At 36.7% G+C, this 14,206-nt stretch overlaps 1 protein-coding gene across 3 annotated transcripts in view; it reads right to left on the reverse strand.

Moving 5' to 3' along the window:
* Positions 1–1,273: 1,273 nt before the first annotated feature.
* ABHD12 (abhydrolase domain containing 12, lysophospholipase) overlaps positions 1,274–14,206 on the reverse strand; it is a 136,437-nt gene continuing 123,504 nt past the window's right edge. For all 3 annotated transcript variants that reach the window (XM_088477363.1, XM_088477362.1, XM_088477364.1), the window contains exons 12-13: positions 5,856–5,983; positions 1,274–3,895 (exon numbers count right to left, since the gene is read on the reverse strand). In XM_088477363.1, coding sequence (XP_088333489.1) covers positions 3,865–3,895; positions 5,856–5,983 — 159 coding nt within the window. In that variant the 3' untranslated portion in view covers positions 1,274–3,864. The remainder of the gene's footprint in view (positions 3,896–5,855; positions 5,984–14,206) is intronic.

Below are 14,206 nucleotides of genomic sequence, written 5' to 3' on the forward strand. Positions count from 1 at the left end.
TTATTGTGCATATGTACACAGCAGGAGCCTAGTTGTGAGCTTATTGTGCATATGTACGCAGCAGAAGCCTAGGTGTGAGCTTATTGTGCATATGTACACAGCAGAAGCCTAGGTGTGAGCTTATTGTGCATATGTACACAGCAGAAGCCTAGGTGTGAGCTTATTGTGCATATGTACGTAGCAGAAGCCTAGGTGTGAGCTTATTGTGCATATGTACGTAGCAGAAGCCTAGGTGTGAGCTTATTGTGCATATGTACGTAGCAGAAGCCTAGGTGTGAGCTTATTGTGGATATGTACGTAGCAGAAGCCTAGCTGTGAGCTTATTGTGCATATGTACGTAGCAGAAGCCTAGGTGTGAGCTTATTGTGCATATGTACGTAGCAGAAGCCTAGGTGTGAGCTTATTGTGCATATGTACGTAGCAGAAGCCTAGGTGTGAGCTTATTGTGCATATGTACACAGCAGAAGCCTATGTGTGAGCTTATTGTGCATATGTACGCAGCAGAAGCCTAGGTGTGCGCTTATTGTGCATATGTACGTAGCAGAAGCCTAGGTGTGAGCTTGTTGTGCATATGTACGCAGCAGAAGCCTAGTTGTGAGCTTATTGTGCATATGTACGCAGCAGAAGCCTAGTTGTGAGCTTATTGTGCATATGTACGCAGCAGAAGCCTAGGTGTGAGCTTATTATGCATATGTACACAGCAGAAGCCTAGGTGTGAGCTTATTGTGCATATGTACGCAGCAGAAGCCTAGGTGTGAGCTTATTGTGCATATGTACGCAGCAGAAGCCTAGTTGTGAGCTTATTGTGCATATGTACGCAGCAGAAGCCTAGGTGTGAGCTTATTGTGCATATGTACGCAGCAGAAGCCTAGGTGTGAGCTTATTGTGCATATGTACGCAGCAGAAGCCTAGTTGTGAGCTTATTGTGCATATGTACGCAGCAGAAGCCTAGGTGTGAGCTTATTGTGCATATGTACGCAACAGAAGCCTAGGTGTGAGCTTATTGTGCATATGTACGCAGCAGAAGCCTAGGTGTGAGCTTATTGTGCATATGTACGCAGCAGAAGCCTAGTTGTGAGCTTATTGTGCATATGTACGCAGCAGAAGCCTAGGTGTGAGCTTATTGTGCATATGTACGCAACAGAAGCCTAGGTGTGAGCTTATTGTGCATATGTACGCAACAGAAGCCTAGGTGTGAGCTTATTGTGCATATGTACGCAGCAGAAGCCCAGGTGTGAGCTTATTGTGCATATGTACGCAGCAGAAGCCCAGGTGTGAGCTTATTGTGCATATGTACGCAGCAGAAGCCCAGGTGTGAGCTTATTGTGCATATGTATGCAGCAGAAGCCTAGTTGTGAGCTGAGAGAGCCAGATTCCGTCTATTTCACAAGTGTGGGAAGGTTACATCACAGGGGTTCTTAACTTTTATCTAACCTAAGTACATACAAAATGAATCTGTGTAATGAATAATAAATCCCTTTTTAACTGCTCTATTGGTGGCTGCATTTTTTAATCAAATGGATTTCAAAATAATATACTTAAGACGTGGTCAGAAATACGTTCTTGCTACAAAATATTTTGAAGCAGTGATCAAACACAGAATTCTGTATTTTCCTTAAAATAGCAAAAGTAACTTAAGTAAGCATCGTAGCTATTCTTCCAATAATCATTATCTCGAGTTCAGAATGTTGGTAGTGGAAGGGGGGGAATTGTCACAGTGCAGACAGAGCTCAGAGGAGCATTCGAAAGCCCCTCTGCGCACTATATCATGTGCCATGTGACTGTGGCTACCATTAGAGTCACTTACACTGTATAGACCAATAACAGTGTAAAAAGAAAAACAAATAAATGGAAATTGGTAAATGCCAATACTCTTCTTATATCCTGCCCCAATTCCTTATGTAAAAAAAAATATAAAAAAAATCTCAGCTTTCCATATGTTTGCTGCTTTTAGAACCCCTGTTCTAGTAGTAGTATCTCTGACAACCATACAGTTCCCATATACCGGTTCCTCATACACCAATTGCTACAGTACTGACTCTGGTATGACTGGTTTTTATTCATGTTTAAATCTTTTCAACTGCACCTCGGTTTTACCGATCCTGTCACAGAGGAACCAAATTCATATTCCAAAAATAATGCAGACGGTACATTTCCCATCGGATGTAGTTATGTGACCGGCGGCCGCAATGCCGCTGGCCTCAATACCGATAGGGGAATCCAGACAAGGTACTTAAGATAGGTGTTTGTATTTCTACAGCCATCTTAATCCCGACGCCAAAACGCCGAAGGACGCCAGCCCGAACGAGACAAGTCGGGATACCAACCATGGGGATGCCGCTGTCGGTATTCTGACAGGAGGCATTACATACCCATTCCATTTTCCATGTATAGCCATACTACATTATTCAATTTCTAGTACCGCTTGGTAAACAGGACCAAATAATACAATTATCTTTAAACATGTAAGATTTATAAATGTTCTGATTGTGATAAACATCTTTGATGCAATAAGTATCCCTAATACATGCATATTGGAGCACAGGAATTGATAACTTTCAGCAAGCACTGCAACTTTGGTCTATCTACAACAATGCTAACTGATCTATGGCACCTGCCTAACTAAGAATTGTGGGAGATGTATATAGTCCTGTGCCTGGAACCTGTTATAACAAGTCATACAGCGTAGACTATGGGAGAGACACAGTGTATGCCCACATTCTACCCTTACACACACTTACTGTAGTGTATGACTGTTCTGTACCAATCAGATCTCTGTATTAATAAGACACCTCTTTTTAACAAAATTCTACTTCAAGGCTGATATGAGGGGATTTTTCTACTTAAACCCTTATAATACCCTTAAAGTAAAACTGGGAATCCAAGTATAACCACACCCAGAATAACAGTGAACCATTGATCGTTCCATGACTAGGAGTGTGTCATTTGAGGCCTTATACATACAGGCATTATAATAATAATTGGGGAAAATAAAACTATAAGTAGAAATCTGTTGTCCTCATTACAGAGCACTCAGAGCATGTTCTCAGCGCCTCCCTGCAGGATAGTGCACCAAGAAGCAAGTGCTACTGGTACTGTTGAAAGCGACAAATGCAAAGCAAGGACCACTCGTGTGCCCGTGTCCATTATTCTTTCTGGACTGTCACCCTTAAAGCAGCAGGCTTTAAAAACATGCATTGAATGTCTGACATTAACACCCACACGTACAAGGCTTTAAGACGTAATGTGCAGTTTATTATTCTTAGCCTGTTTAGTGCATACTGTGCAAGCAGCGGGCGGTTTACAAAACATCTGCTCTATTCCCAACACGCTCTCTGGTCAGAGGACGTACTTACTGATAGCAAATAGAAAAGAGACTGGGCATTATAAATCACAGTAACATGCAGAACCTCTAAACTTATTGCGTTGATCGTCCCTGCTGAACCCAACTTCTCTAGTGGAAAACAGCAGCTCTCCTAATTATCATCAAGAAAGACAGCAGTAACTTCAGTACAGCCAAGTCCTGCCGCAGTGGGACCTCCGGGGTTTAAAGCAACAGAGCACCCACTTTCTGCCAGTTTGCCCTTTTGGATACTTCTGTGTTAGCTGCTCACGACATACAGTATAAGTCCCATCACAGTATGACGATTGCAGGCGAAACTTACAAAGATAAATAAAACAAAAGTCACGCTTGTCTGAGCATTTTACCCAGTGAAACTGGAATGGATTAAATCCTGTGTGAAAGTGTGGGCAAGCACTGACACAGTAACTCTCAACAGCCTGCTTCTTCAGGGAAACATAGGGATCATATTGCTGGGCCCCAAAATCGTGCAGGAACATTCGGATTGTCAGCCTGTAGTGGTTCTATTGCTGCTCTGTGCTGCCAAAGAAGTCTCTACAAGAGGGAAAAAGAAATGGTGACTGAGTATTAGCTTCTGGACTTAGACTGTAAGGGAGTATAATTCACAATCCAGGACCAGGTAAAATAAAAAAAAAAATCTTCAAGTTTATAAAAGAGCCCACCCAGCCTTTTACTCAACCAAATTAGAGATATTTGTACAGTATACATTATTTATGTTAAAATGTGGCAAGTTAACATATGTCTGAGAGTGCAATATATGGCATGATCAAGCACTATATTTGAAAATACTATGTGCTTTTGGCTGCACCTAAGAAAAACCAATCAATATAGTAGCTGGAGCTCATCAATATGGTAGATATTCAGATAAATAATGTTTTCTATGGATACGATAACTGGTGCCAGTATATTTTACGGAACAATAAAGGAAATGTGTGTGAATGGAGATGTACTTGTGGATTGCGAGCAAAGGCATACTGGTGCTTGAGGTCCAAAAACACTGGCACACGTACACTTGAGATTCAAAAATAATAACATACTGACACCCGCACTGGCGCACACAAGGGGGATTCCTGAGTATCCAAAAATCCTCCTGACAGACCGATTTTCCACTGTGATACTGGCCACGGGCCTGCGACTGGAGCCCCGCCACCCTGCGCCATAATGCTGTGATTCGATGGTGTATGGGGAGCGGCCAGCGTGAGAATGTGGGGCATAGTACTTGCTATATAAAACGGAAAACTTTTTAATACTATATATTACTCACCACTTATTTAAGCATCATCTCACCTACCATCTACTCAGGCATCACATGTTTGTTTATCTCAGCTGGATGAGGACTTATAATACAAGTGTCCCCTGGTTCTTTTGTCGTATTCACATTTGCAGACTGTATCACAACGAATAGAAGGCTACTCAAATTGTGGTGTTCATAACAGCTAACTTACATGCAGAATAGCAACTTTGTTTCTACTTGTTTCAGCCACACAATATTGGATACAGACTAACCTATTTGTTGAACTGTCCTATCATTAATTGTGGGACAGAGAACATTCCACATATTTTGATATATCCAATCAGTGTATCTTTGTTTATTCTCGTTTTTTATACAGCTGATTTTATGCAATTATTAAGTTGGATTATTAATTTTGATGGCATAACTGATTGATCTTTTGTGTTCACAGCGCTGTTAATATTTTTTATTTATCATGTTGGCAACAGATGCATTTTATACATTTCCCTTTGATAACATAGGTGGGGTAATTATCCAAATACAATATAATAATCTAAATGCATAGTCATGGAAAGTGTTCAAATACAGCCTGTTTATTGTACTGGGGAGAGACGTAAAGTGGTCTTGTCAGGAGAATTGTACGTCTCTTCATCCCCTCATAATACAGACAACAGTGTACCATACAGAGCTGGCAGTGCTCAGAGCTCTCCTGAGCTTCCCTCCTACTGTACTAGTCAGTGCACCTAATACTCATTAATGATGCTCCTAATAATCGCTTATTCTGGGAGCACCGACATCTCTTTATAGCGACTTGCAGTAGCCCACACGCAATCCACCTGACCTCTCTAAGTGCCAGCGTATACAAGGGGATTATATGTGAAGACATCTGACTATACAAAAGGTGAAATAAGAGTGAAGGGATACTTTCGGTACACAATTCTATCATGCACTGGGCTTGGCTAAGTGTGACGGAACAAAGAACGAAGGAAACAGTTTCCCACGTTTATGTAGAAATGAGCGATATCACAGCTGGGTCTGGTAGAACATTGAGAACATTGTGTGCTGGCATTAACACACTGAGGGACTTTGCTGCAATAAAACCCCTGATTGGAGGAGTTATGCTGCTCAGAAACTGGATGCTAAAACTATATGAATGGAAATGATGTACAAATCTACACAAAATATAATGTGACTGGGAAGCAAAGTAGGAAAAGAATGTAAGATGCTGTAAAACCCCAGCACCACTCACAGTGACCTGCTTACCTCAGTATCTGCCGCAGTTCTGGACTCCTATATATGTACTTGTGCCTATAGCCAAGGTCTTTATGGAAAGGGACAAACTGCACTTTAAAATCACGGAAACTTCGTGCTGGGGCGGCGATGTTGTATAGCTGGAGCAAATCAGAGAAAAATAAAAAAAAACACACAAATAAATGAAGCATATGTAACCAGCCAGTCAGGGAGTAGCCAAGGATATAGTTATTGTGTGCAAATTATTTAGTCTAGAAAAAAAATATGATACAATAAATTCTTATCGAACCAATATTAACTTGGTGCTAGTCAACCCTTGAATAGTAGTGGCACAGGAGTGACCATTGCATATACAATATGGAGGTTGTGTGTTGAGAGGAGAAATTCGTATGAACTACAAGAAGTGAGTCAGCGCATCTTCATGGACGTTTGACAGAAGATTGCAGACTGCCTGTTCATCCACAAAACCACCAAACTATTTACATGTGCCTGGGAGTGTCTGTATGATTTCAATTGGATGGCTGTAACACCAACCAGGTGCACTTTACAAGAGAAAAGCACATTCATTGGGAAAATTCTACTATTGGTTAAAACTTTAAAAAAAACAAACAAAAAAAAAACACCATAATTAAAATGTAGAAAGACAGAGAAAACCAAGGGTTGTTGTCTCATGGGCGCACAAGAGTAAGTATATTAAAATATAACATTTATTGTATTCAATTTAAAAATATCCCATATTCGGGACTAAAGCAGTGAAATATAAGGTTTTAGTGATAAGGAAACAACACCAATAAGTGAAAAACATTAATTAAATAAATGATGAAAAATTTATAAAAAGCGAAGTCCACTATTTAATCTATGCTTAAATGCTAAATACTGCTCTATGGTTTAAGCCTTTACTACCAAATATAAAGATCCAATGGATATCTTATCATGTAATCAAGCCTGGTATTGGCCGAAATTCTCCATTCTGATCTTGACCTTGATTGGTCAGATAAAATTCCTAGCACCAGTTATCTCTTAATCAGTATGAAAATAAATCTTCTATTAATGATTTGTTTCCGCACAGACAACAATCATAAAGGAGATCTATGATGGAAATAATCTAACTAGTTGGATTGGTTAAAGATATATATTTTTTTATATAAATGTAATTATGGGATGAAAATTGTATTAGTTAGTTAGTTAAATACTAACAATTTCTTATCTCATTCATTTAAAGGATACAATATTTTCAACAACTATAGTTGTATTTATAAAGTAGCACATCCGATTTATGAGAAAATATTTTTGCTAATTTGCAATATATGATAGTTAGTTTGAAGCTACTAGTCATAAATCGTATGGCATTAATAAACCACTATTTATTCCTCATCGCATTTTAAATCAGGATGATCATCAGAATTAAATAATTATAGTTCAGTTTATCCAATAATAGATATTATTTATGGTGGTTATTACAGCCTGATATGTAGCAGTTTGCTTTCAGGTTATAAATATCGGATCGCAACACTGTAGCTTTTAATGAGTAACTGTCAAAAAATATCGCTGTTACATAATGTCAGCGTTTCACTTATAATTATCTAAATGATTCATACAGCTAACCATAAAGCTAGTTATAATAGAGAGGCATGTCTGATATCGTTATATCCTCCGTATAAGTATAAAGTAATATAAATTGTCCCCCTAAATTTTGGAGACACAAACTTCATGTAAGAGTAGAATCAGGTTGGTAAATATCCCATATATAATCAGAAAATGATAATTTATTTTTCAGCAGTTAAGATAGCGTTTGCTGATTTTCCACAATAAACAACTTATGTAATATACATTAATTACATTTAGTTGCACCATTCACCATTCTAGCCATCTGATAAACCAACTGGTGCACAGAGCGTATAGTGTATTATTAGGCAGTATTTTGTATCAATCTCAATTGAGAGTATATTATAGTGGACACGCTGAAACGCCGACGCGCGCGTTTCACTGCATGAACAGCTTTGTCAAGGCATAACCCGATTGTCTTACCTGGGAAGATATTTAACAGGATGGGGATTTCCAATCACATTCCAGATTAATATCACATGGTATAATCAGACAATAAGAACTTCTGTTTACTTCTTATACGTCATAGATCACATGGTAAAGCCCTCAGCATAGTTCGGCAGTATATTCAACAATACTCTAACCTCCCGTCACACTGTTGTTTACATCATGTGACGATATCACATGGTATAATTAACCAATGAGGACTTTTGTTTACGTTTCAGAGGTTTCATCCATCGGCACAATTCTGCAGTGTATTTAGTAATACACAGGTCTCCCGTCACATTGTTATTTACATCACGTGACGGAGTCAAATAAATTCGGTTGATCTCAATTCTAAACATAAACCTTATGGATCATCCTTCGGTGTATTCGGTATACCTTATTAGGTATATCTCGATCATGCATCTCTGCCAATTATCTTGGAAAATTTTTTTATTAAATAGATGTAGAAAAAGGTAAGTATTTATTAGTCCATATAGGAAATAATATATATATATATATATATATATGGATCATCTTCCAATGTATCATACTGATATATGGTTTTTCATATATCTCAATCATATATCCATATAAACCATTCAACAAATGTTCCATCAAATAAAAAGAGAGGGGATATTTCCATAAGAAAATATTTAGATTCCATCACAATGATTTTATAATCAGTACCCATGGATCTATTGTGAATAAAAAAAAGGGGGGGGGGGGGCAGGTGTCTAATAATATACAGAAGGACATACAGATATACCACCGTTGTTCAATATCATATATAATTATATGATCATAAATCGATTGTGAAAAGTGAATAACCACAAAACTGCAAAACAATCAAAAGGTGAATAAATATATAATGTAAGAACACAGTAAAACCTGTGTAAATAAGTGAAACAAGAAATAATAATTTGTTAATTCATTAATAAATCCCACAAGATGGGATAAGTACTTTGTGATAATATTTGTATATTGACATCAATTTATAAAAAATTAATAAAATAGGAATTGATGAAGGTGAGAAAAATATACTGTGAGTGTACAAACAAACAAACACCTTGTGCTCAAGTGAGAGGATTCTAGAGGTCATAAATAAACTAGGATATAGTATTATCATCTAAAAAATCTTTAATATATCACTAATTGATCCCATTTAAGTATAATAGTTTATAAACACGAATTAATATATATATATATATATAATTTCATAAGGAAAACAAATATTAACCAAACAATTCCCAATAGTATAAATAAATACTTTAGTAGGTAAAAAGGAAATTATTTAGAAAAATGAACTAAAAAATATTAGAGACATAGACTAAATATATTAATTTAATTTTAAAGAGTCATATGAATGAACCAAAAAGTTCCTGATAATTTAAATATATATTTTGGTATATAACCAAATGTTAGAGATATGGACTGAAACTATTAGCCTCATTCAAACCTCCTGGATATTGGCTGTTCATCAGAAAGATCATCTTCATCTCCCATTTTAGAAGATCCCGATCTAGATCTCCACCTCGAATTCCCAAATTGATGTGTCTTATACCATAGGCCTGAAGGCCTGTGGGATCGCTATTATGGAATCTTTGAAAATGTTTTGCAACAGAGGTTAAAGTTTTGAATCTAGCCTGATCTTTATTGGCATTCCGAATATTACCTACATGTTCAAGAATTCGGACTTTCAGAGGTCTTAATGTCTTACCAATGTATATTTTGTGGCATGGGCACTCTAGAAGATAGATTGTGCCAACCATAGTACATGTGATATAGGAAGATATGAACCATTTTTTATTGTATTTATCAAAGAAGTATTGTTTGGGAACCATAAATTTACATGCTTTACAATGTCCGCAACATGAGAAGCCTCGTTTGTTATATCTAGGCTTCTGTGTGCCGGATAGATGACTGTTTACTATCAGGTCCCGAATATTGCGGGATCTCCTCCAGCTTGTCTGGACTTTAGCAGGTAGAATTGTCTTAAGATCATGATCCGTTTGTAAAATCGGCCAGTGCTTCTGGAGGATGTTATTAATATTCTTCCACTGAGCATTGAAAGTTCCCACAAATCTTACGGGTTCCTCCCTTTTACATTTTAGTTTAGGTATAAGGAGAGAATCTCTAGAGTAGGTCTTTACTTCTTGAATTGTTTTCCTAATTGACTTTTTACTATATCCACAATTAATGAATCTCTTTTTCAGTTCTTCCTGTCTAATATCAAAAGTATCCATGTCCGAACAGTTTCTCTTTGTCCGCAAGAGTTCACCCTTTGGTATTGCCTTAATCGTAGCTGGAAAATGTGAACTAGTCGAATGAAGAATACTGTTGGTAGCTGTCAGCTTCCTAAAAATATCAGTGGAGATACAACCCTCTTCGTCAATATGAATTGTCAGGTCAAGGAAATTAATTGAACTCTGGCTTGTCTCATATGTTAATTTGAGATGGAGATCATTCCTATTAAGTATCGTGATAAATTTGTTGATTTCCTCCAATTGACCTTCCCAAAGAAACAAGATATCATCAATATATCGAAAGTATAGTAAGATGTTATCTGTATACATCTCCAATGATTCTTGGAATACTATTTCTTTTTCCCACCACCCCAGGCAGAGGTTAGCATAGGTAGGGGCACAAGCAGTCCCCATTGCTGTCCCTCTAACCTGGAGATAGTGGGATTCATTACATGTAAAGTAATTTCGAGTTAGAACAAATTCCAAGAGTTGAATTAAAAAATCATTGTGATCGCTTCGTGTTCCCATTTCAAGGAAATATCTAATTGCTCCTATACCCTTATCATGACTGATACTTGTGTAGAGATTTTCCACATCACATGATACAAGCCATATGCCTGGATTAACACTCAGATTTTGTAATTTAGTTAATATATCCATAGTATCTCGAGTATAGGAGGGAAGTGCAATAACATGTTGTCGTAGATGTTGATCTATATAAACACTTGCTCTTTCTGTCAAGCTACCCACTCCCGATACTATGGGTCTCCCAGGGGGTTTAGTTTCATTTTTGTGGATTTTGGGCAGAAGTAGGGGTTTTTGGTTTTTCAGTTCTTAGGAATTCTAGATCTTGTTTATTTATTATGCCATTGTTAAATGCCATCTGAATTAACCTATTATATTCTTTAAGATATTTCTGTGTAGGGTTAAATATCAATTTTTTATAACAACTGATGTCATTAAGTTGTTTTTCAATTTCCTCAAGATACATCTCCCTTGCCCATAATACCACATTCCCCCCTTTATCCGAGGGTTTCACAATGACATCCTGCCATTTAGAAATCTCCCATAAAGCTTTTCTTTCTCCTTTACTGATATTATCAGGATATATTTTTTTGTGTAATAGAAGCTGGTCCAGATCCTTAGATACTAAGTCTTGATAAACTTGAACTGATGGACAGATTTTGATATCTGGAAAAAAATGTAGATTTCTTTTTTATTTTGTTCCTATCGTATGGTTGGGGTACATGGGTTTGACTATCTTCCTCCAATTCCAGATCTTCTAATATCTGAAGGGCCCTGAGGTCTTCTGAATCTAAAGTTGCTCCTTGAGAATTAGGAAGGCCTTGATTGTCCTTTATCAAGGTTTGATTCATAAAGAATTTCTTTAGGAGTATCTTTCTTGTGAAGAGATGTAAATCTTTCTCCACTTCGAATCTGTCAAAGTCTTGAATAGGGGAAAATGAGAGACATTTACTAAGGATTAGTTGTTGATTATCTGTTAAACTCCTATTTGTTAGATTTATAATCCTTAAAGAGTCCCCAGAAGTTTGTTCTACAGGGGGCTCCACTAATAATGTTTCCTGAGTCTCCTTTCCCTTGGTTCCTCTTTCCAGTCTAACATCTCTCTTTCTTCTTCCTCCCCTGGCTCCTCCTGGTCTTCCTCCATCTGATCCTGGACCTTCCCTTGTCCCCCCTGGATTGTGGCCTAAAAAATCCCTCCTAAAGGATCTATTGGGATTTATGTTGTTGAAACTTTCTCCATCTGATGAGTCAACCTCCGATGTAGAGTAATTAGAGGATTGTACATTTTTGTTTCTCTGTACAGAGATATTCCATTTGAATACCCTGTTTTGGGAATAGTCCGTCCTATCCCTTTGGAATTTACGTCGTTTCCTTTCCATTATATCATTTTCATAGTCCTCTATTTCTTTCTTATATTTGTCATAGCGCTGTTGAAATTTGTCAAGGGATTCAAAATTTTTTAGTTTATCTCCCAATTTTGAGATTTCTTGTGACAATTGTGTCAAGATAATTTCATCATGCTTAACAAGAATTTTTATTAAATCTCTTGAACATTGGGTTAAAACACCTTCCCACTCTTTTCTAAGTTCATCATTGGCTAGTTCATATGCAGGAAATAATCTCGGTCTCAGACCTCTGGGGATTAAATTATTTCTCAAATAGCTATCAAACGTTGATTTGTTCCAATAGGTTTTACTCGGTTTCATCAATGCTAATTTGAGTGTGAAGAGATCATCCGTCCACTTAGAAGAACTACTTTCCTGTTGTTCCATATTATCATTAAATAGGGATTCCATATCATTTCTTAATTTATCTTGTCTATTTTCTAGATCTTTAGTAAGGCTGAAATGTGACATGATGTCGGGTATACAAATTAAAGGGTTTCAAATACAATTTTTAAGCAATATGATATAATTCCACAATTTCAGTTTAATACATATATATAGGTGCTAGACATATAGGAAAGCTGATAAACAGCAATAAGTTTAATCATACAAAAAGAAAAAAAGGGCGTTATGTCTGCACTCTGCATGGATTAATCGATATTATATGAATGGCCCCACAATTATATATATCAATAAATTCTTAGATATGGGGGTGCTGCCCTATTCCAACCATAATATATTAGAATGAAGAAAGACAGAGAAGACCAAGGGTTGTTGTCTCATGGGCGCACAAGAGTAAGTATATTAAAATATAACATTTATTGTATTCAATTTAAAAATATCCCATATTCGGGACTAAAGCAGTGAAATAAAAGGTTTTAGTGATAAGGAAACAACACCAATAAGTGAAAAACATTAATTATTTTACGTTTTTTTTATTCACAATAGATCCATGGGTTCTGATTATAAAATCATTGTGATGGAATCTAAATATTTTCTTATGGATCAATAAATATTTATCCCATCTCTTTTTATTTGATGGAACATTTGTTGGATGGTTTATATGGATATATGATTGAGATAAATGAAAAACCATATATCAATATGATACATTGGAAGATGATCCATATATATATATATATATATATATATATATATATAATTTCCTATATGGACTAATAAATACTTACCTATTTCTGCATCTACTTAATAAAAAATTTTTCCAAGATAATTGGCAGAGATGCATGATCGAGATATACCTAATAAGGTATACCGAATACACCGAAGGATGATCCATAAGGTTTATGTTTAGAATTGAGATCAACCGAATTTATTTGACTCCGTCACGTGATGTAAATAACAATGTGACGGGAGACCTGTGTATTACTAAATACACTGCAGAATTGTGCCGATGGATGAAACCTCTGAAACGTAAACAAAAGTCCTCATTGGTTAATTATACCATGAGATATCATCACATGATGTAAACAACAGTGTGACGGGAGGTTAGAGTATTGTTGAATATACTGCCGAACTATGCTGAGGGCTTTACCATGTGATCTATGACGTATAAGAAGTAAACAGAAGTTCTTATTGGCTGATTATACCATGTGATATTAATCTGGAATGTGATTGGAAATCCCCATCCTGTTAAATATCTTCCCAGGTAAGACAATCGGGTTATGCCTTGACAAAGCTGTTCATGCAGTGAAACGCGCGCTTCGGCGTTTCAGCGTGTCCACTATAATATACTCTCAATTGCGATTGATACAAAATACTGCCTAATAATACACTATACGCTCTGTGCACCAGTTGGTTTATCAGATGGCTAGAATGGTGAATGGTGCAACTAAATGTAATTAATGTATATTACATAAGTTGTTTATTGTGGAAAAATCAGCAAACGCTATCTTAACTGCTGAAAAATAAATCATAATTTTCTGATTATATATGGGATATTTACCAACCTGATTCTACTCTTACATGAAGTTTGTGTCTCCATAATTTAGGGGGACAATTTATATTACTTTATACTTATATGGAGGATATAACGATATCAGACATGCCTCTCTATTATAACTAGCTTTATGGTTAGCTGTATGAATCATTTAGATAATTATAAGTGAAACGCTGACATTATGTAACAGCGATATTTTTTGACAGTTACTCATTAAAAGCT

Source organism: Taudactylus pleione, unplaced genomic scaffold (genome assembly GCF_031769625.1).
Source record: "Taudactylus pleione unplaced genomic scaffold, aTauple2 ptg000201l, whole genome shotgun sequence".
NCBI lineage: Eukaryota > Metazoa > Chordata > Amphibia > Anura > Myobatrachidae > Taudactylus > Taudactylus pleione.